The sequence below is a fragment of the Protopterus annectens genome, chromosome 5.part1, assembly GCF_019279795.1.
Source record: "Protopterus annectens isolate FY-2018-M chromosome 5.part1, PAN1.0, whole genome shotgun sequence".
Taxonomy (NCBI): domain Eukaryota; kingdom Metazoa; phylum Chordata; order Ceratodontiformes; family Protopteridae; genus Protopterus; species Protopterus annectens.
The window spans coordinates 250773465-250792163 of NC_056736.1; the positions used below are offsets into that span (position 1 = coordinate 250773465).

An 18699-nucleotide genomic window follows, 5' to 3' on the forward strand; every position below is an offset into this window, starting at 1 on the left:
ACAATATCACCATCTAGTGGTGAAACAAAAACTTTACAGGCAAGAATACATAGTAAAAATGTATATAAATATTGTGTGCTCTAAAAAACATTTTAATTAATACATACAGAATGTACCTGTGTGCAAAATATTTGAAAAACATATAAAAATGTATGTATGAAAAATATTAAAATGTGTATAAAAATATATATAAAAAATATATATATAGAAGTACAACTGATATATGGGTGGGTGGTTATAACTTGGCTGATCTCAACTTTAATACAGGTTTTAGAGAGATCGTTTCATTTAAACCTGGGTGACTGCTAGCCTCAAGCATTAATTGCCAAAATAACTCTCTGTATTCTAAAGAGGCCTCCCAAGGACCACCCCTGGGATCGGGGGGGGGGTAATACCTCTATGACGAAGAATAGGAATTTTGCAGATTTACATGTTAAAGTATGTTTAAACAAAGCGTTGTTAGTGTTTTCCTTCCTTACGTCATATAGGTGCTCATACACCCTTTGTCTCAGCCTTCTCTTAGTTTTCCCTGTATAAAAGGAATCACATGCCTCACAGGTCACCATGTATACCAAACCACAAGTATTGCAATTTGCAAATCCTTTAGTGGTGATAATTTTGCCTCTACTTTTCAAATATATTTTCTCACCTTCATTGATGTTGACACAATAATGACAGCTTCCACATTTATATGTACCCATCTTGTTTGAGAGATGTGTGACCTGTTTTCCACCCTCAAGTATGTTCTTAATGTTACGTCCTTTTTTAAATACTACTTTTAAGGGTTCTTCAACGTTCAGATTCAAATCTGAAAAACTGGCAAACCTATTCCACTCGTCATTAATAATATTTTTAACTATGTTGGTTTTGCCGTTGAAAGTAATAGTCAAAGCTGAATTGTAGTGTTTTATATCTACTGGAGAATTGTTTTTAGTGTTGGTGTTGCCAAACATTTTTGTTGAATTCCCCAGGATAGGCAAAAACCTTGTGGTCATTGCTGTTTTAACTTCTTGTATCAGTCTTTCTAACAAATCATCGGGGTAACCTCTTTCTCAAAACATACTTGCAATAAATTCACATTCTGTCTGGAAATCTGTCTCATCTGAGGTCATCCTGCTAGCTCTCACTAGCTGACCCTTGACAATTGCCTTCTTTTGATAAGGGGGGTGAAAACTAGAAAAATGCAAGTAGGTGTTAGAAAAGGTCTCCTTCCTATAAATTTTAGATTTCAACCCCTGATTTGTTCTCTGTATGCTCGCATCTAAAAAACTAAGTTGGGAACTGTCTGTTGTGTAAGTAAATTTTAGAAAATCAGTGGTATGTGAGACATATTCGTAAAACTCAAGAAACTGGTCAGCAGTACCATTTTAAAAAAGACAAATGTCGTCCAAAAAACGACCATAGTAATTCCACAAAATTTTGAAATGGGAATTGAAAACAAATTTATTTTCCCAACTGAGTAATATAATGTTGGCATATAAGGGGGCACAATTTAATTGTCTGTAATACTCACCCTGAAAATATATAAAATTGTTTTTCAAAATTAAGTCCATAAGATTCAAACAGGTACGAAACTTGTTAAAAGAAATGGAAATTTGACTCTCCAAAAATTGCTCAAACCATAAAAGACCTGTTTCATGGGGAATACAAGTAAATAGGTCCACCACATCCAAAGAAATAAAAAATGGGGTATTTGTTTTCTGTAGGGCATCAGTGTGTTTCAAAAAAATCCCACGAGTCTTTTAAAATGGTGGAATGTTCCAATATAAATGGCTTCAAATGGATGTCAATATATTTGGCTAGGAGGGCTGTCAAAGAGCCCTCTGCTGTTACAATGGGTCTAAGAGGTGGGTCCAAATGGTTCTTGTGGACCTTAGGTATATCAAAAATAGAAGGAATTTTTGGTTTCTCAACATGTAGGTAGTTGTAAGTTTCTAAACCAATAAGCCCCTCAAGAAGTAAGTCGTTAAGACATATTGAAACTTTCCTTTTTGCAATGTTAAACTCATTCAAGGACACTCTTTCGTATGTATTTTCATCATTCAACATGTTAAGCATTTTGACTTCATAGTCTATTTGGTCCATCAGAACCACCCCTCCTCCTTTATCAGGCTTCATGACTCTGAGATTCTTGTCTGTTCTACAAGAATCAAGGATGTTGAATTTATCCTTTGTGAGATTGGGGGGTACTTTATTAAATTTAAGCTCATCTCTAAGATGCTTCTCTAAAACATTTTCAAAATCTTTGAGCTGTGGATGTAACGGTGGGTTAAAAGTACTCTTTTTCTTTAAAATACGAGTACTCTCTCTTTTATCTAAACCATTAAAAAGTATCTCAAAGTTCTTTTGTCTCACAAACATTTTAACATCCACCAATAAATCAACCATATTGGCTTTGACCCTAGGAATGTAGGTAAAACCTTTGGAAAACAAATTGAAATGTGTTTTAGTGACAGTGAGATTAGTGTAGTTAAATATTTTAAAACCTTTATAACTGTATACACATTCATTGATAATTATGTCTTCTACAGTTTTTATTTCCACTGCCTGTTCATTTGATTTTGGTAAAAATTCCGGTTGTTGTAGTTTGGATTCTTTCTTTTTCAACCTTTCGGATCTTCGAGGGGAGGGGTATTCTAAAGGGTCAGTTTCATTATGAAATGGACCTTGGTCATTGCACATGTCATGGTTGTCAAAAACCTTGTTGTATGCCACAGATTCGTGGTTGGAATATTTATTGTTATTACCCCCCTGTTTTTGGTGAAGGGTAATGTATGTTATTACCATATTCAAACATGTCTCTATCAATTTTCTTAGCTTTTCTTTCAAATACATTCATACATTTTAACTCAACATCCTTCAACATGTATTTGTTTTTCTCAGTTTCAATACCAAATAACAAGTCATTCACAATTTTCTGATTAATTTCATCAATTGTAACATATAACATCTCCATTTCTACTTCATTGTTGACAGTAATAGCTCGCATAATATTTAAACCGCACCTATCAAATGCAGTAATTAAATCTTTATGAAACTGTGAGCATTCCCTAACATTATTGGGATATTACACACTCGAAACCCCTTAGGGAGTATATTGGATTGAATACAATGTTTCAGATATATATTGTCCATTTCCATTGATTTATATTTAAAAAGTAAACTGTTCATTTAGACACCATTTCAACATAAGAATCATGTTTATTATTTGCCTGCAGCCTAATCGGCTCTTTAAAGTCAAATTTAAAGTCGAGCAGGTCTTTCAGTTGAATATCAGTACCTTTGTTGGTAGCAGCTGCAGCAGCTATAAAGTAGCTGTTTGTTTAACTTGTGACCTAGCAACTCCACTGGTGGTTGCTGTTACGTTTCCAGAGGAAAAAAAATTGGGAAACCCATCCAAAACTGTTCCTTAAGTCTTGACTAGTCTGTTGTCTCACATTGGATCCGTTGTTTAAGCCGGTAACCGTCCCTTCCTTCAAAGCTGGACATCCTGCTGTTTCCTGGTTGCAGGGAATAAGAGACTGTGTAGAATGTTGTATTAGTGATTGGATGAGTGGCATTAACACGCCAACCAACTCAGAGAGCTGGCCAATCAGTTTACGAAGTTCACCCACTTCATTGGACTTCCTGGAGTTATCACAGTCATTGACAATATAACTGCTGGAACTTGCTGAACGATCCATGACCACAAACAAAAAAATAGTAAATAAATATAAGTGGTCAATGTGCCCAAACTCATACCCAAGGTCCACAAGAACCATTTGGACCCACCTCTTAGACCCATTGTTACAACAGAGGGCTCTTTGACAGCCCCCCCCCTAGCCGAATATATTGACTTCCATTTGAAGCCATTTATATTGGAACATTCCAACATTTTAAAAGAGCTCCACAATCCAAAATACTAAGCGCTTTCACCCAGTCGGATGGGGCATCATCAGAGTACAAAATGAATAATTTTGTCATCCCTTATATACAACTTTTGGTAATTCAATTAGCAATTAATCAATCAATTAGCAGATGGTAAGAAAATCAAAAAAGCATCATGTTAAAGGTACAATGAACAATCAAATGTTACTGAGCAAGACTTGAATAAACTTGAAGTAGTAATGCAGTATAAAAAATATAGTTGTAACTTTGATGTTTAAAACGGTCTCATTGATTTAGTGTAAAAAGATCCATAGAATAAAAGATGTAAAGTAATAAATATTCTGACATTATGAATAAACATAAAAAGGCGGTGTGTTGATAAAATAGAATGCTTAAATAAAATATGTAAAAATGTCTCATAATAAAATACGTAGATAATTGTGTTTGTAATAAATATGTAAAAATTATGTATATATATATCAATAAATATAATAATTAATTGTGTAAATGCTAGTAAGTATGCATTTACATAATAAAATAAGTTGTAACAATAAATAAATATAAATATAAAAAATAATATGAATATTAAAAATATATGTATGTGTTTCCTATAAAATTGTTAGTTTCTAAATATATAAATACTAGTAATTGTCATAAATAGCATAAATCAACATTGACACAACATCAAAAGATATTTTGATAAAAACAAAATTTATATAAACTGTGATCTTAGTTTTAATATGCTAGAAATAGCAATTTGTTCATTCAAACCTGGCTGTTTACAGGCATTAAGCCTGAGTTGCCATAAACCTTTAGCCATAAACCTTTAACCATAAGCCTTTAAATCCCTTCAAATGGACAATGCGTTTTTAGAACGCTCTCTTGAATTAAAACAAGTACCCAAAGGTTTGCGTATTTTTAAGTTACCTCATGGTTTTGAGGAAGGTACAGCTATGTTTAATGAGCTTCTATCTCTTTTTGACAGAACAGGCTTTGAACTGCTAAAATTAATTATACGTAACAACTCTGAGAAATTGAATAAGTTAAATGACAAGCTATGTCAGCTTGACAAAAAGATTAAAGCAGACCTTTTATTTGAACACAACAAATTTAGACTTGACAATATATTTAAAGATATGGATAGGTATGTGACTAAGGGACTTGACATAAAAAATCACAAAATAGAAAGGGACACATATGATTACAGGAACAACAAAGTTTACACGCACTTCAAAGAATACAAGAACATGAAATATTACAAGGAATATAATAGGCACAATAGTCAAGATAATCATCATCCAACATCAGATTACGTTCAAACTTATAGAAATCACACCAATAACAGTAACAACGATGAATCACAACCAGTTTTTTTAGATCAACCGGTACTAAGGAGATCAGAAAGAATAAGGGAAAGACAGGGCAGTTACAAACACCCCCCATTCCATCACTACAACAAAGGAGAACAGAGAATGAATCCATGGCACAGACAGTAGATTTTCACTCATTGTTACCTAATCAAGAATTGACAAATGATTTGATTAACCATCATGATGTAGGTACTTGCTCTATCTTTACCTTTTCAGGTTTTAGTTTATATAATTATACCAACTGCAATTTTGGCAAGACTTATTTAGAACTGTTTAGCAAAGGTTTTAATTTCGTACCTTCTTTTTGTTTGGATATTGGTAGTGTGTTGATTAATTTTAAACTATATACTAGAATGTTGAATGTAAAAATATTTTTTCATCAGACAAACACTAACATTGACAATACTTTTTTCACCCCCAAACGTCACAGCACTTTTATCCCCCCTCAACATTATTTGATTCAGATTTTTGAAAAACTTTGTGAAAATAGTTTCAGAAGAATTTTAAGTAATAAAATAGTTAGGAATTACAACCTGACCTCAGCAGAACAATTTTGTTTAAAGGAACTCACTAGTTCAGATCAATACAGGATTATGAAGCCAGATAAAGGGGGTGGCGTAGTCATTATGTTGAACACTGATTATTATGGAAGAATGACTAACTTACTTGATGACAATGATACATATGAAAAAGTTACTAGATATGAAGTCAATAAAGCATACACTAAAATTGATTGGCTGACTTACGATTATTTGATAGATGCTAGTATTGATCAAAACACTTTCAAATATTTATCAGTAGAATTCCCAATTACACCCTCAATTTTTGGGATCCCAAAAATTCACAAAGACATACACCATCCCCCATTTAGACCTATTGTGTCTGCCAAAGGCTCTAAAACTGAAGCACTATCAGCCTATATAGATTTCAAATGCAAACACATTTTGAACAAAACAGCACACATTTTAAGAGATTCCTGGCACTGTTTAGAATTGGTCAGAGAATTTTCAAAAAATTTTGATTTTAATCAAAAATTTTTTATGGCCACAGTTGATGTTGTCAATCTTTTTTCCGTTATTCCTCACGACAAGGGGATGGAAATGTTTGAGGATTGTCTTAACAAATACAATAGATCTCATTCTTCTGACAATCGTTTACTAACCAGTATGCTTGAATTAGTTTTAGAAAACAATTTTGTATATTTCAACAACAATTATTACATACAAAAGAAAGGTGTTGCTATGGGGGCAAGATGTGCCCCCATTTATGCAAATTTAGTTCTGGCAGAATGGGAATCTGAACATATTTTCACAAGTGATTTTTGGAAGAAGATTCTACTGTATTTGCGTTATCTTGATGATATTTTAATTTTTTTGGGGGGATCTAAGGAGGAGTTTAATGATTTCATTATATTTCTTGGTCAATCCACCAATTTTTTAAAATTTACTAGTCACATTTTTGATAATTATGTGGAATTCCTGGATATTAAACTTACAGTTACTAACAACACAATTGAATCAACCATATTTAGGAAGAAGACATATTCCAACTCGTATTTACACTTTGACAGCTGTCATCCTTTACATCAAAAAAAGAATTTGGTCAAAGGCCAAATGGTCAGACTGTCCAGACTTGTTAGTAATAACCAAGTGTTTAAACACGAGTTGGATTTTCTTATGAATATGTTCTTTGATAGAGGCTATCCTCACGATTTAGTATCAAACATTAGTAAAGAAGTGACATCCATGAGGTTGACTAAATACAAACCAATCATTAATTATGAAATTTTTGAAGGAACTACCTCACATATTTCTACCCCTAGGAACGATGCATTTATTATTCCTTTCAATAATCAAGCACACGAGATAGTGAATTATGTTCATGAATTTTGGACTAGTATTATAGATACAAATGTTGAACTTTCTGACATTTTAGGAAAGGTACCCAAAATTACATTCAGCAAAGGCAAAAATTTGAAAAATATTTTTGAGACCAACTATAACAGTGAACAATTGAGGCATTCTAGGATGAGTAAGTGTGGGTCATGCCATGTATGTCGATTTATTTTTGATGGTCCCTATATTTCAATATCTAATTATGGCAAAACCCTGAAATGCCCTGGTCATTGTAACTGCAACACCAGTATGGTTGTGTATGTTGCAACATGCACTGCATGTGATGCATTTTATATAGGAAAAACTATAAGAAAACTTAAAACACGTGTCACGGAACATCTAAGTGACATTAAAAGACATATATCTACTAATGCCTTATTTAATCACACCAGAACATGTAACAATTATAAGAGATTTTTGTTTTTTGTCATTGACAAGGTACCTTTCAACAAACATAAAGGTGGAGATGACAAAACGTTGTTAGAAGCAAAAGAATGTTTATGGCAACTCAGGCTTTAATGCCTGTAAACAGCCAGGTTTGAATGAACAAATTGCTGTTTCTAGCATATTAAAACTAAGATCACAGTTTATATAAATTTTGTTTTTATCAAAATATCTTTTGATGTTGTGTCAATGTTGATTTATGCTATTTATGACAATTACTAGTATTTATATATTTAGAAACTAACAATTTTATAGGAAACGCATACATATATTTTTAATATTCATATTATTTTTTATATTTATATTTATTTATTGTTACAACTTATTTTATTATGTAAATGCATACTTACTAGCATTTACACAATTAATTATTATATTTATTGATATATATATATACATAATTTTTACATATTTATTACAAACACAATTATCTACGTATTTTATTATGAGACATTTTTACATATTTTATTTAAGCATTCTATTTTATCAACACACCACCTTTTTATGTTTATTTATAATGTCAGAATATTTATTACTTTACATCTTTTATTCTATGGATCTTTTTACACTAAATCAATGAGACTGTTTTAAACATCAAAGTTACAACTATATTTTTTATACTGCATTACTACTTCAAGTTTATTCAAGTCTTGCTCAGTAACATTTGATTGTTCATTGTACCTTTAACATGATGCTTTTTTGATTTTCTTACCATCAGCTAATTGATTGATTAATTGCTAATTGAATTACCAAAAGTTGTATATAAGGGATGATAAAATTATTCATTTTGTACTCTGATGATGCCCCATCCGAGTGGGTGAAAGCACTTAGTATTTTGGATTGTGGAGCTATTTTATCCTTTTTCCGTTTGTGATCTGGTTTATGTTCAATAAAGGTTTTGAGAAGAATTCCAGGACTCAAGGTTTGCTGAATTCAGCTTATTAGTCTGTTCTGCCTTGATTTGAACATTTTAAAAGACTCGTGAGATTTTTGAAACACATTGATGCCCTACAGAAAACAAATACCCCATTTTTTATTTCTTTGGATGTGGTGGACCTATTTACTTGTATTCCCCATGAAACAGGTCTTTTATGGTTTGAGCAATTTTTGGAGAGTCAAATTTCCATTTCTTTTAACAAGTTTCATACCTGTTTGATTCTTATGGACTTCAATTTTAAAAAACAATTTTATATATTTTCAGTGTGAGTATTACAGACAATTAAAGGGTGTAGCCATGGGTGCACATTGTGCCCCCTTATATGCCAACATTGTATTACTCAGTTGGGAAAATAAATTTGTTTTCAATTCCCATTTCAAAATTTTGTGGAAGAACTATGGTCGTTTTTTGGATGACATTTGTCTTTTTTGGAATGGCACTGCTGACCAGTTTCTTGAGTTGTACGAATATGTCTCACATACCATTGATTTTCTAAAATTTACTTACAAAATAGACAGTTCCCAACTTAGTTTTTTTAGATATGAGCATACAAAGAACAAATCAGGGGTTGAAATCTAAAATTTATAGGAAGGAGACCTTTTCTAACACTTACTTGCATTTTTCTAGTTCTCACCCCCCTTATCAAAAGAAGGCAATTGTCAAGGGTCAGCTAGTGAGAGCTAGCAGGATGGCCTCAGATGAGACAGATTTCCAGATAGAATGTGAATGTATTGCAAGCATGTTTCAAGAAAGAGGTTACTCCGATGATTTGTTAGAAAGACTGATACAAGAAGTTAAAGCAGCAATGACCACAAGGTTTTTGCCTCTCCTGGGGAATTCAGCAAAAAAAGTTTGGCAACACCAGCACTAAAAACAATTCTCCAGTAGATATAAAACACTACAATTCAGCTTTGACTATTACTTTCAACGGCAAAACCAATATAGTTAAAAATATTATTAATGACGAATGGAATAGATTTTCCAGTTTTTCAGATTTGAATCTGAACTTTGAAGAACCCTTAAAAGTAGTATTTAAAAAATGGACGTAACATTAACAACATACTTGAGGGTGGAAATCAGGTCACACATCTCTCCAACAAGTTGAGTACACATAAATGTGGAAGCTGTCATTATTGTGTCAACATCAATGAAGGTGAGAAAATATATTTGAAAAGTAGAGGCTAAATTATCGCCACTAAAGGATTTGCAAATTGCAATACTTGTTTGGTATACATGGTGACCTGTGAGGCATGTGATTCCTTTTATATAGGGAAAACCGAGAGAAGGCTGAGACAAAGGGTATATGAGCACCTGTATGACGTAAGGAAGGAAAACACTAACAACGCTTTGTTTAAACATGCTTTAACATGTAAATCTGCAAAATTCCTATTCTTCGTCATAGAGGTATTACCCCCCGATCCCAGGGGTGGTCCTTGGGAGGCCTCTTTAGAATACAGAGAGTTATTTTGGCAATTAATGCTTGAGGCTAGCAGTCACCCAGGTTTAAATTAAATGATCTCTCTAAAACCTGTAATAAAGTTGAGATCAGCCAAGTTATAACCACTCACCCATATATCAGTTGTACTTATATATATATATATATATATATATATATATATATATATATATATATATGTATTTTATATATATATTTTTATACACATTTTAATATTTTTCATACATACATTTTTATATGTTTTTCAAACGTTTGTCACACAGGTACATTTTTTATGTATTAATTAAAATGTTTTTTAGAGCATACAATATTTATATACATTTTTACTGTTTTCCTGCCTGTAAAGTTTTTGTTTCACCACTAGATGGTGATATTATTTCTTTGACTTTGTTAAGAAATCTGTAATTTCAACAAGGATGTTAATTGAATGTATTAACATTTTAATTAGTTAGGAGTCACCATTGGTAGATTCAAATAACATCTGACTTATAAATTTAGCACACTGAGCACTGTTTAGCTTTTCTGATGAAGTGCATGTCGACGAAAACGCGCTGAGTACTGTAGCAGCGTTATTGTTTTTGTTTCTGTTCTGTGAGGTTTGTTCGTGGAGTGAAAATAGACATCTCTTGCTGATCTGCTGTGCCTGTCTTTTGAGTTTACCAGTGTGAGTTTAGGCACATTGACCACTTATTTTTATTTACTCTTAAATGAATCTGGTATCTGGCATGAAATGTACTACTTAGGTCTCCTCTTAGTTGAGGAGGATTGCGTTTCTTCTTTTTTCCAAGCCTCTATTAGCATCCACAGTATACAAAAGTTAAAATTATGGTGTCAGTCTTAAAGTCCCTGACCCTTGTTTTGTTTTTTTGCAGATGAAAAGAAAGTCAGAGAATGGCCTTGATGTGAGAGCTCTTTCTCCAGGGAAGAAGCTATGCAAAGGCTCAGAGTATGCAAGGTAAGAAAACTTAGAAGCCTTTCCATTTCAAAGCGCACATCATTTTAAGTACACTACCTGTGCTTCTGCAAGGGAACAAGGTTTCCAGAAGTATAGTACATTGTACATATGAAGTTTTCTGGTTTCCTTGCATATGCTGTCATGCTTGTGCTCTAGTTCTGCTTTGCTGTGAATGGCTAAGAAATAGTTATGATTTTCTAATTGTGAATTTGCTGGAAAATATGATGTGAAATTGTTCAATCTTGCTGTTTGTTCTTACACATGGGTACGGAGCCAATCGCTTTCCAAGCTCAAGATCTCTGAGTAGCTCGAGGCACAGTACCTATCCCATGATGCTCTCTGACTAACCCCAGATCTAGTTTGCCTCTGCAACGGATCGCAAGTTCTCCAGAGAGCTCAGGCCACTATAGTTCTTTTTTCTGTCTTTTGAGCAAATTGTACTGCTATATTTTCATATAGTTTACATTCTAATTGATAGAATATTATTTTTTTAGGGCTGTGTCCCTCTTGTTGTGTGGGTTAGTTGTGTTTGTGTTGTTGGAGCTCTTGCTCTTGGGCCTTGCCCTCTTTTTCATTTAGGCACTTCTGTGCTTCCCTGATATAGCTGAACAGGGCTCTGTCAACTTGACTTCCCTATCACTTATACTTAGTTTTAGATAGTGTGTTTTTTTATATAAATAATTAGATAACTGTATCCCTTTTATTTAGCTTGGGATAGTGTGCTTTTGCTATATTTAGAACTTCTTATAGTACCGTTTTTGTGTCGTATTATCAGAGATCTGATAATTGTGTGCTTAATATGTCTGACCAAAAAGAGAGACAGAAGTCAGGTTTCAAGAGGTGTGACTGTTGGCAGAAAATGTCCATTACAGACAATCGTGTCCTGTGTATATTGCCTAGGACCTCTGCACTTAAAGGAGGATTGTTCTATCTGCCACTCTTTTAGTGGCAGAGTATTGCTTGAAAGGAGGAGAAAGCTAATGGACAGAGGACTGTTGAAACCTGAATTTCAGGAAGCCTTGGATAAGATTGACCAGACCTCCAAGTATTCGAAAGGGTCAAAGTCTTCAAGGGTGTCCTCGGAACCCAGGAGGGTTCCGAGCACCTCTGATAAGGTGCGGTCGCCGATTCCAAAGTCATCGGAGCCGTGCACCAAACCAATGTTTTGGAGCCAACCCTCTAAACTGGAGCCGGTGTCAGAGGTGTTGAAGTCTCCCAATTTGTAGATCTATGGCTTCTTTGGTCCCTTCGACCCGTTTTTCTAGGACCCTTTCAGACGTCGATGTGGATCGTGTGGTGCAGAGGCTTTTAGAGAACCCGGCATTGGCCAAATTACTTTCAGTTTCGTCCCAATTGGGTTCGATTCCTACTACCGTCCCTTTGCTTGTGACTACTCCTCCTCCAACCTTGCTAGGCCTTTGGAGCCGGAGGCGGAAGATCTGATGGTCATGGAACCTGCGGAGCCGAGTCCTGTCCCAGTGACTTCAGCTGTGTTGACCATGATCTCTAAGGTGCCATTCGAAGAGTCTCTGAGCCGATGATCTCTCGTCGGTTCTGGGGGAGAGAGTTGAACTAACGCGTCTTGTGGCCTCGGCGCAGATGAGCTCGGCTCCGTTCTCGGGTTCGGAGCCCTTGGTTTCAGCACCGGGGAAGCCGCCTTCTTCAGAACAGGCGGGGTCCTTGGGTCGAGAGTCCGGTACCTTTGATGCCATGAGGAGGGTAATGTCTGCCAAGACTTTCACATGTTCGAGTTTCACTGCTGCAGTCATTACACTTGGGTTATCCTGCCGTCAGGCGGTCCTGCAGTCGGCCAGAGTTCCAAAGTCTTGGTCCGGCGTCGGTTGCTGTCACTTCTTCCCTGACATCAGTGTGCCAGGGGGTATATAAGATGCAGCCAACGCCATTTTCTTCATTCTTTCTTGCCGCGCGGTGCCCGAAGCAAAAGCAGTTCGCAAGTGCCGATCGGCCGACTCCTGAGATTTTCGAATTCGAATTTCAGAACTGAAGTCTTCAATAAAGCTAAGTACCCCCATTGGGGAAACTTTTTCTTGCCTCAGACCGATGTCAGTAAAAGTTAATAATTGCATTTCTTGTGGGAAGCAAATACCTCATAAGGATTTTCATTTTTACTGTATTCTATGCCTAGGCCCAGACCACGACGTCACTAGTTGTCGGTTTTGTGCTAGATTTAACAAGTGCACTATTAAATGTCGGTTTGATTTTGCTCGCCATTATTTTGGCCGAAGGTTCAATTATACCATGCCGTCGGAACAACTGACGACCGGAATACACAAAAAACGCAAAGATAAAGACAGGCATCCGAGGTCCAAAGCTGACGATGAAGCCTCTAATAGGCCAGTCGCCGGTTCTCAGTGAGGCGCTTTTGCAGCCCCTGACACCCGCTACCTCAGAGCCACAGGCCGCTTCCGACTCCCACATGGAGATTTCTAGGCCTCTGGAAACTCAAGGTATTGGGCCTACGGAAATTAACCCCTCATATGGGTCCAGAGCCGCTGAGCAGGCATCGGCTTCTGAGGGTGTTTTCAGACCTTCACAGCTTTCCATCAAAACAACAACCAAGTCTAAAACTCCATTAAAGACAAAGAAACAAGTACAGCATTCACCTGGACAGGCCTCCATGCCTAAAAAACAGATGCTCAAAATGGCCAAAGACCTAATTACTCTGATCAGTGGTTCCCATCCCCCTCCTGATAAAAGGCCTAGGCAGGATACAGACTATGATTCCTCTGACCAGGTTTCCATTTCTTCGGATTCCTCTTCAGACCAGGGATACTCTTTACCCCCCTATGAGGACTCTGATGCTGAAGAATCAATCCCTTCAGCCTCTCCTCCTGAGGATTACTCTTTTGGAGAAACTTTACATACCATGAGGGAGCATTTCCATTGGGAAAGCCAGGATTATTCAGAATCCAAGAAAAGGCTCCAAGATTTTCTTTTATTGCCTCAGCACAGGCCCCTTGCTATTCTGCCTGTGTTCGATATTGTGGATGATGTGTTCTCTGAATCCAGTTTAACCCCTGATTCTTTGCCCCTAGCACCAGTCAAGCCAGATAGGTACTACAGAGTCCCTGACTCTCACAAATTTCTTTATAAAAACCCTGCTGCTGACCCAGAAACTATTTCCCAGGGTCCCAAAGGGGTAAAGGCTTCCACTGCTAAAAATCCAGTTCTCTCTGACAAGGATTCTAGAGCATTAGATAGATGGGGGAAGAATGTTTACACTTCTGCAACTTTAGCAGTAAGGGCTTTAAATTGCCAGTTCCACATGCTTAAATACCAACAATATTTAATGTCTCTGTTAAAACAGAAAATGCTTACAAGCTCAGAAGGTCCTGACTATAAGGAAATGCAGGATTTATTGCATGCAGCTGAACAAGTGGGAAAACATACTCTGCAATGTGGTTTTGATTCATTAGAGGCTTCTTGTAGAGCCGCAGTTACATGATCTGTGATTCAAAGGCTTGGTTAGATTTGAAGGCATGCTTGGTTAAAAGAACAAAGTTTACCTGATCATGTTAAGGCAAAATTATTGGATGCTCCTTTACAGCATGGTATCTTGTTTGGTGTTAAGGCAGAAGAGGATAAGGCAAAATCTATGCAAACAGTGAAGGATTTTTTACAGGTACAGCCACCTCGATTTAGCAGAAATTGGCCTTCTAAAAATTGGTCCTTTCCAGTGTCAGACAGACCCCAAAGAGGCAGATACAGATGCTCAAGAGGCAGATCTCAGCCCCAAGGCTCTTACAGACCACGACAGTGGGGGTGCTTCAACCCCAAAAGGAGGAGAAGATACGTCACAATGACTTCCCCTTCAAATGCCAAGCACTTAACCTTTTGGCAGCTCCCTTAGGGGGGGAAACTAGCACTTTTTTCACAAAATTGGCATATAATCACCCAAGACAAATGGGTTCTGAATATTGTGTCTCAAGGTTACAGGTTCCACTTTCACACTCTACCAAGGCCAAAATGAATGCTGACCTGCCACAAAATCAATGGGCAGAGGCACAAAAAAAAAATTGCAGCCCTCATGGACATGAGAGCTATTCAAAAAGTGCCACAACAGGAACAAGGACAAGGATTTTACTCAAGACTTTTCTTGGTCCCCAGAAAGGACAAAACCTGGAGACCCGTACTGGACCTATCTACTCTAAATACTTACCTGGATGTTCCGAAATTCATAATGTTGACACTACAGCAACTTCTTCCCATGTTGGGCAAGAAGGCTTGGCTTGTTACTTTGGACTTCAAAGAGGCATACCTGCATGTCCCAATCAGACAAAATTGCAGAAGATACCTCAGATTCATAGCTGGCACAATGCATTACCAATTCTCTGCACTGCCCATTGGCTTATCTACTGCGCCCAGGGTCTTCACAAAATGCCTGGCACCAGTAATTGCATTTTGCAGACAAAAAGGAATTCAGATATATCCCTACTTGGACGACTGTCTTATTCAAGCAGAGAGCAAGGACATTCTTCTAAAGCATCTGGCATTTGTAAAAAGATTGCTAATTTGCCTAGGGTACACAGTAAACAAAAATAAGTCAAGACTAGTGCCCTCACAAGAGATAATATTCCTGGGTGCCAGCTTAAATACAACGGCCCAGATGGCTTATCTCATGCCAGACAAGCAAAGACAGCTGACTCAGTACTTTCAATTGATGGCAACAAAAACCCAACTCCCTGCAAGAAAAATTCTGCAGGCCTTGGGGTTCATGGCGTCCTGCATACTACTAATACTATATGCCAGACTGCATATGAGGAAATTACAATGGTACCTAAAAAGTGTTTGGACTCAACACTGTCACAGTTTGGAAACAGTAATACCACTTATTCCCTGCCTACAACAGGAGTTTCGATGGTGGGCACAGGCATGTCACCACAACAAGGGACAGCCTTACACTTTGCCCACAGCCAGGCAGACACTAACAACAGATGCTTCGGTTTGCGCCTGGGGAGCACACAAGGCAGGAAAATGTATTCAGGGCAAGTGGGCCGCAGACCAAATGCATCTTCACATCAATCAAAAAGAGATGCTAGCTGTACAAAATGCCCTAACAGCTTTCAAGGACCTTCTGCATCCAGGACAACTATTACTAAAGACGGACAACACCACAGTTATGTGGTACATAGACTAGCAAGGGGGCACTCATTCCTGTCCCCTCTGCAGACAAGCCATGACTTTGTGGAACACAGCACTGACCCATCAAGTTCATCTGCAAGCACAATTCCTGCCAGGAAAGAAAAATACTCTGGCAGACGACTTAAGCAGAAACCTCATGGATCCTCACGAGTGGAAATTAAATCCACAAGTATTCAGCATGATAACACAAAAATGAGGGTGCCCAGACATAGATCTTTTTGCCTCCCCTCTGAACTGCCAACTACAGAAATTCTGCGCAAGGACTTACCACACATAAGCATGGAAAGTGGATGCTCTCTCGTTCAGCTGAAAAACCCTAAAAGTTTATGCGTTCCCACCACTGCCTCTCCTTTCAAAGGTACTCCTAAAAGTCAGACAAGAAAAGGCAAAAATTATCCTGATTGCCGCAGACTGGCCACGCCAGCACTGGTACCCAATCTTAAAGAACTTGGCTCAAGGCCCAGCATTGATTTTACCTCAAATTCCTCATCTTCTGACTCAACAAAACAATCAGATCCTGCACAGCCAGCTCAAAACCTTAAACCTGGCTACATGGCAGATTACTTAGCCAAGCAGCCAACACCTCTCTCTAAAGCTGTTATGGATGTCATTTTGGAGGCCAGGAGGCCCAGCATCAGGAAATCCTATTCAGAAAAGTGGAAGAGATTCTGCGCCTGGAAGCCTGAAAGCTTTGACCCTCTTGTTCCAAACATTCCTCAGATATTGCAATACTTAACTGAGACGCTGGACAAAGGCCTATCCTTTTCATCCATCAAGATCCACCCCTCAGCCATCTCAGCTCATTACAACATGGATCCTCCTATTTTCTCTCATCCATTATTAAAACAGTACCTCAGAGGGGCTAAAAACATAAGACTGCCCCGGAGAGCACAAACACCAACTTGGGACCTCAACTTTGTCTTGGAAAAACTAACTTTACTTCCTTTTGAGACAGAAAATTCAGCAGAATTAAAATATGTGTCATGGAAAACTGCTCTGCTTCTGGCAATAACCTCAACCTCAGCATGAAGAGTCTCAGAGTTACAGGCACTAATGGCAGTGGAACCTTTCATCATTTTTCATCAGGACAGGGTTTCTTTAAGAACAAACCTTACATTTATGCCAAAGGTGATATCCAGTGTGGCTCTTAACCAAACTATTCACTTGCCAACATTTTATCCAAATCCCCAGAATAAAGGGGAGAGACTTCTGCACTCATTGAACATACACAGGCAGTTACGCTTCTACTTGGACAAAACAAAAGCTTTCAGGAAAGCTGAGCAATTGTTTGTAGCATATGCTGCAGGATCACAGGGAAAGGCTATTTCAAAGCAGACCGTTTCAAAGTGGATAGGACACTGTATCCGTTTCTGCTACACACAGCATGGGAAAACTGTACCTAGCATCATTAGGCCACATTCCACCAGGGCAACAGCCACTTCAACTGCCTACCTTAGAGGAGTACCTACCAAGGATATTTTGGAAGCTGCAACTTGGAGTTCAGTGCACACCTTTACCAAGCATTACCACTTACCTCTTTACTCTAAATCCAGAGCTGGCTTTGCCACTGCAGTGCTGCAGGGCCTCATAGCCACCCCGAATCCTTTATAGACCCAGCCACCCAACCTCAGCTTTGGGATTCAACCCAAGTGTAATGACTGCAGCAGTGAAACACGATGAACATAGTACAGTTTTGTACCTACAATAAATGTAGATGTTTGAGTGTATTCACTGCTGCAGTTCAGATTACCCTCCCTCCATCCCCACTTTCTTAGCTGGGACTTATCTATACCTTTTTACCCTATACAACCTATGTGGTGTATTTGCTTGTAACTGAAGGTATTGTTTTTATTTTTTATGTATGTTTTATTAACAATATGTATTGCCTACCTGTATGGGGGCACCTGACATCTGGGGCAAGAAAAACTGAAGAAAATGGCATCGGCTGCATCTTATATACCCCTGGCGCACTGACGTCAGGGAAGAAGCGACAGCAACCAACACCGGACCAAGACTTTGGAAGTCTGGCCAACTGCGGGACCACTTGACGGTAGGATAACCCAAGTGTAATGACTGCAGCAGTGAATACACTCGAACATCTATATTTATGGTAGCTACAAAACTGTACTTTCCTCAAGTCTTTCTTCTTCCTCCCCTAAAATACCGCGTTCTGCCTCTACATCACAGGTTCCTACTAAGTGTCGAGACCCAGAACCTCAGGTAACCCTTTGGGTGAACCCTGCTCTACTGAGATCTCACCAGACGCTCCCACTGATGAGGACCCCAGAAAGAGACTTTGCAAGAGGAGGCATTTGGATTCCCCTCAGGAATCCATGACATCAGACACCGACTTAGAGGAATCAGAAGGATCCCCACGGTCCCCCTTAGAGAATCTCTCTTTTGCAGACATCCTGGAAATACTGAAACAGAGGGGTGACTGGCAGTCCGTTACCCCTTCTGAGGATGAGTCAGTGCTCCTGAAGGCCTTTGGGTCTCAACCTTCCACCTCCTGGGTTACTCCACCCTTTGACAAACTCATGGATCTGGTTGCTCGAAGGGTGTGTGAGTCCCCTGATTCCATGGAACCAGTCCCTCGGAGACCCAATAAGTTC

General features: G+C 37.8%; 1 protein-coding gene across 2 annotated transcripts in view; it reads left to right on the top strand.

Annotated features, from left to right (window-relative positions):
* LOC122803352 (F-box/WD repeat-containing protein 7-like) overlaps positions 1 to 18699 on the top strand; it is a 1891371-nt gene that overhangs the window by 975477 nt on the left and 897195 nt on the right. For both annotated transcript variants that reach the window (XM_044072926.1, XM_044072927.1), the window contains one exon: positions 10842 to 10924. In XM_044072926.1, the coding sequence (XP_043928861.1) occupies positions 10842 to 10924 (83 nt within the window). The remainder of the gene's footprint in view (positions 1 to 10841; positions 10925 to 18699) is intronic.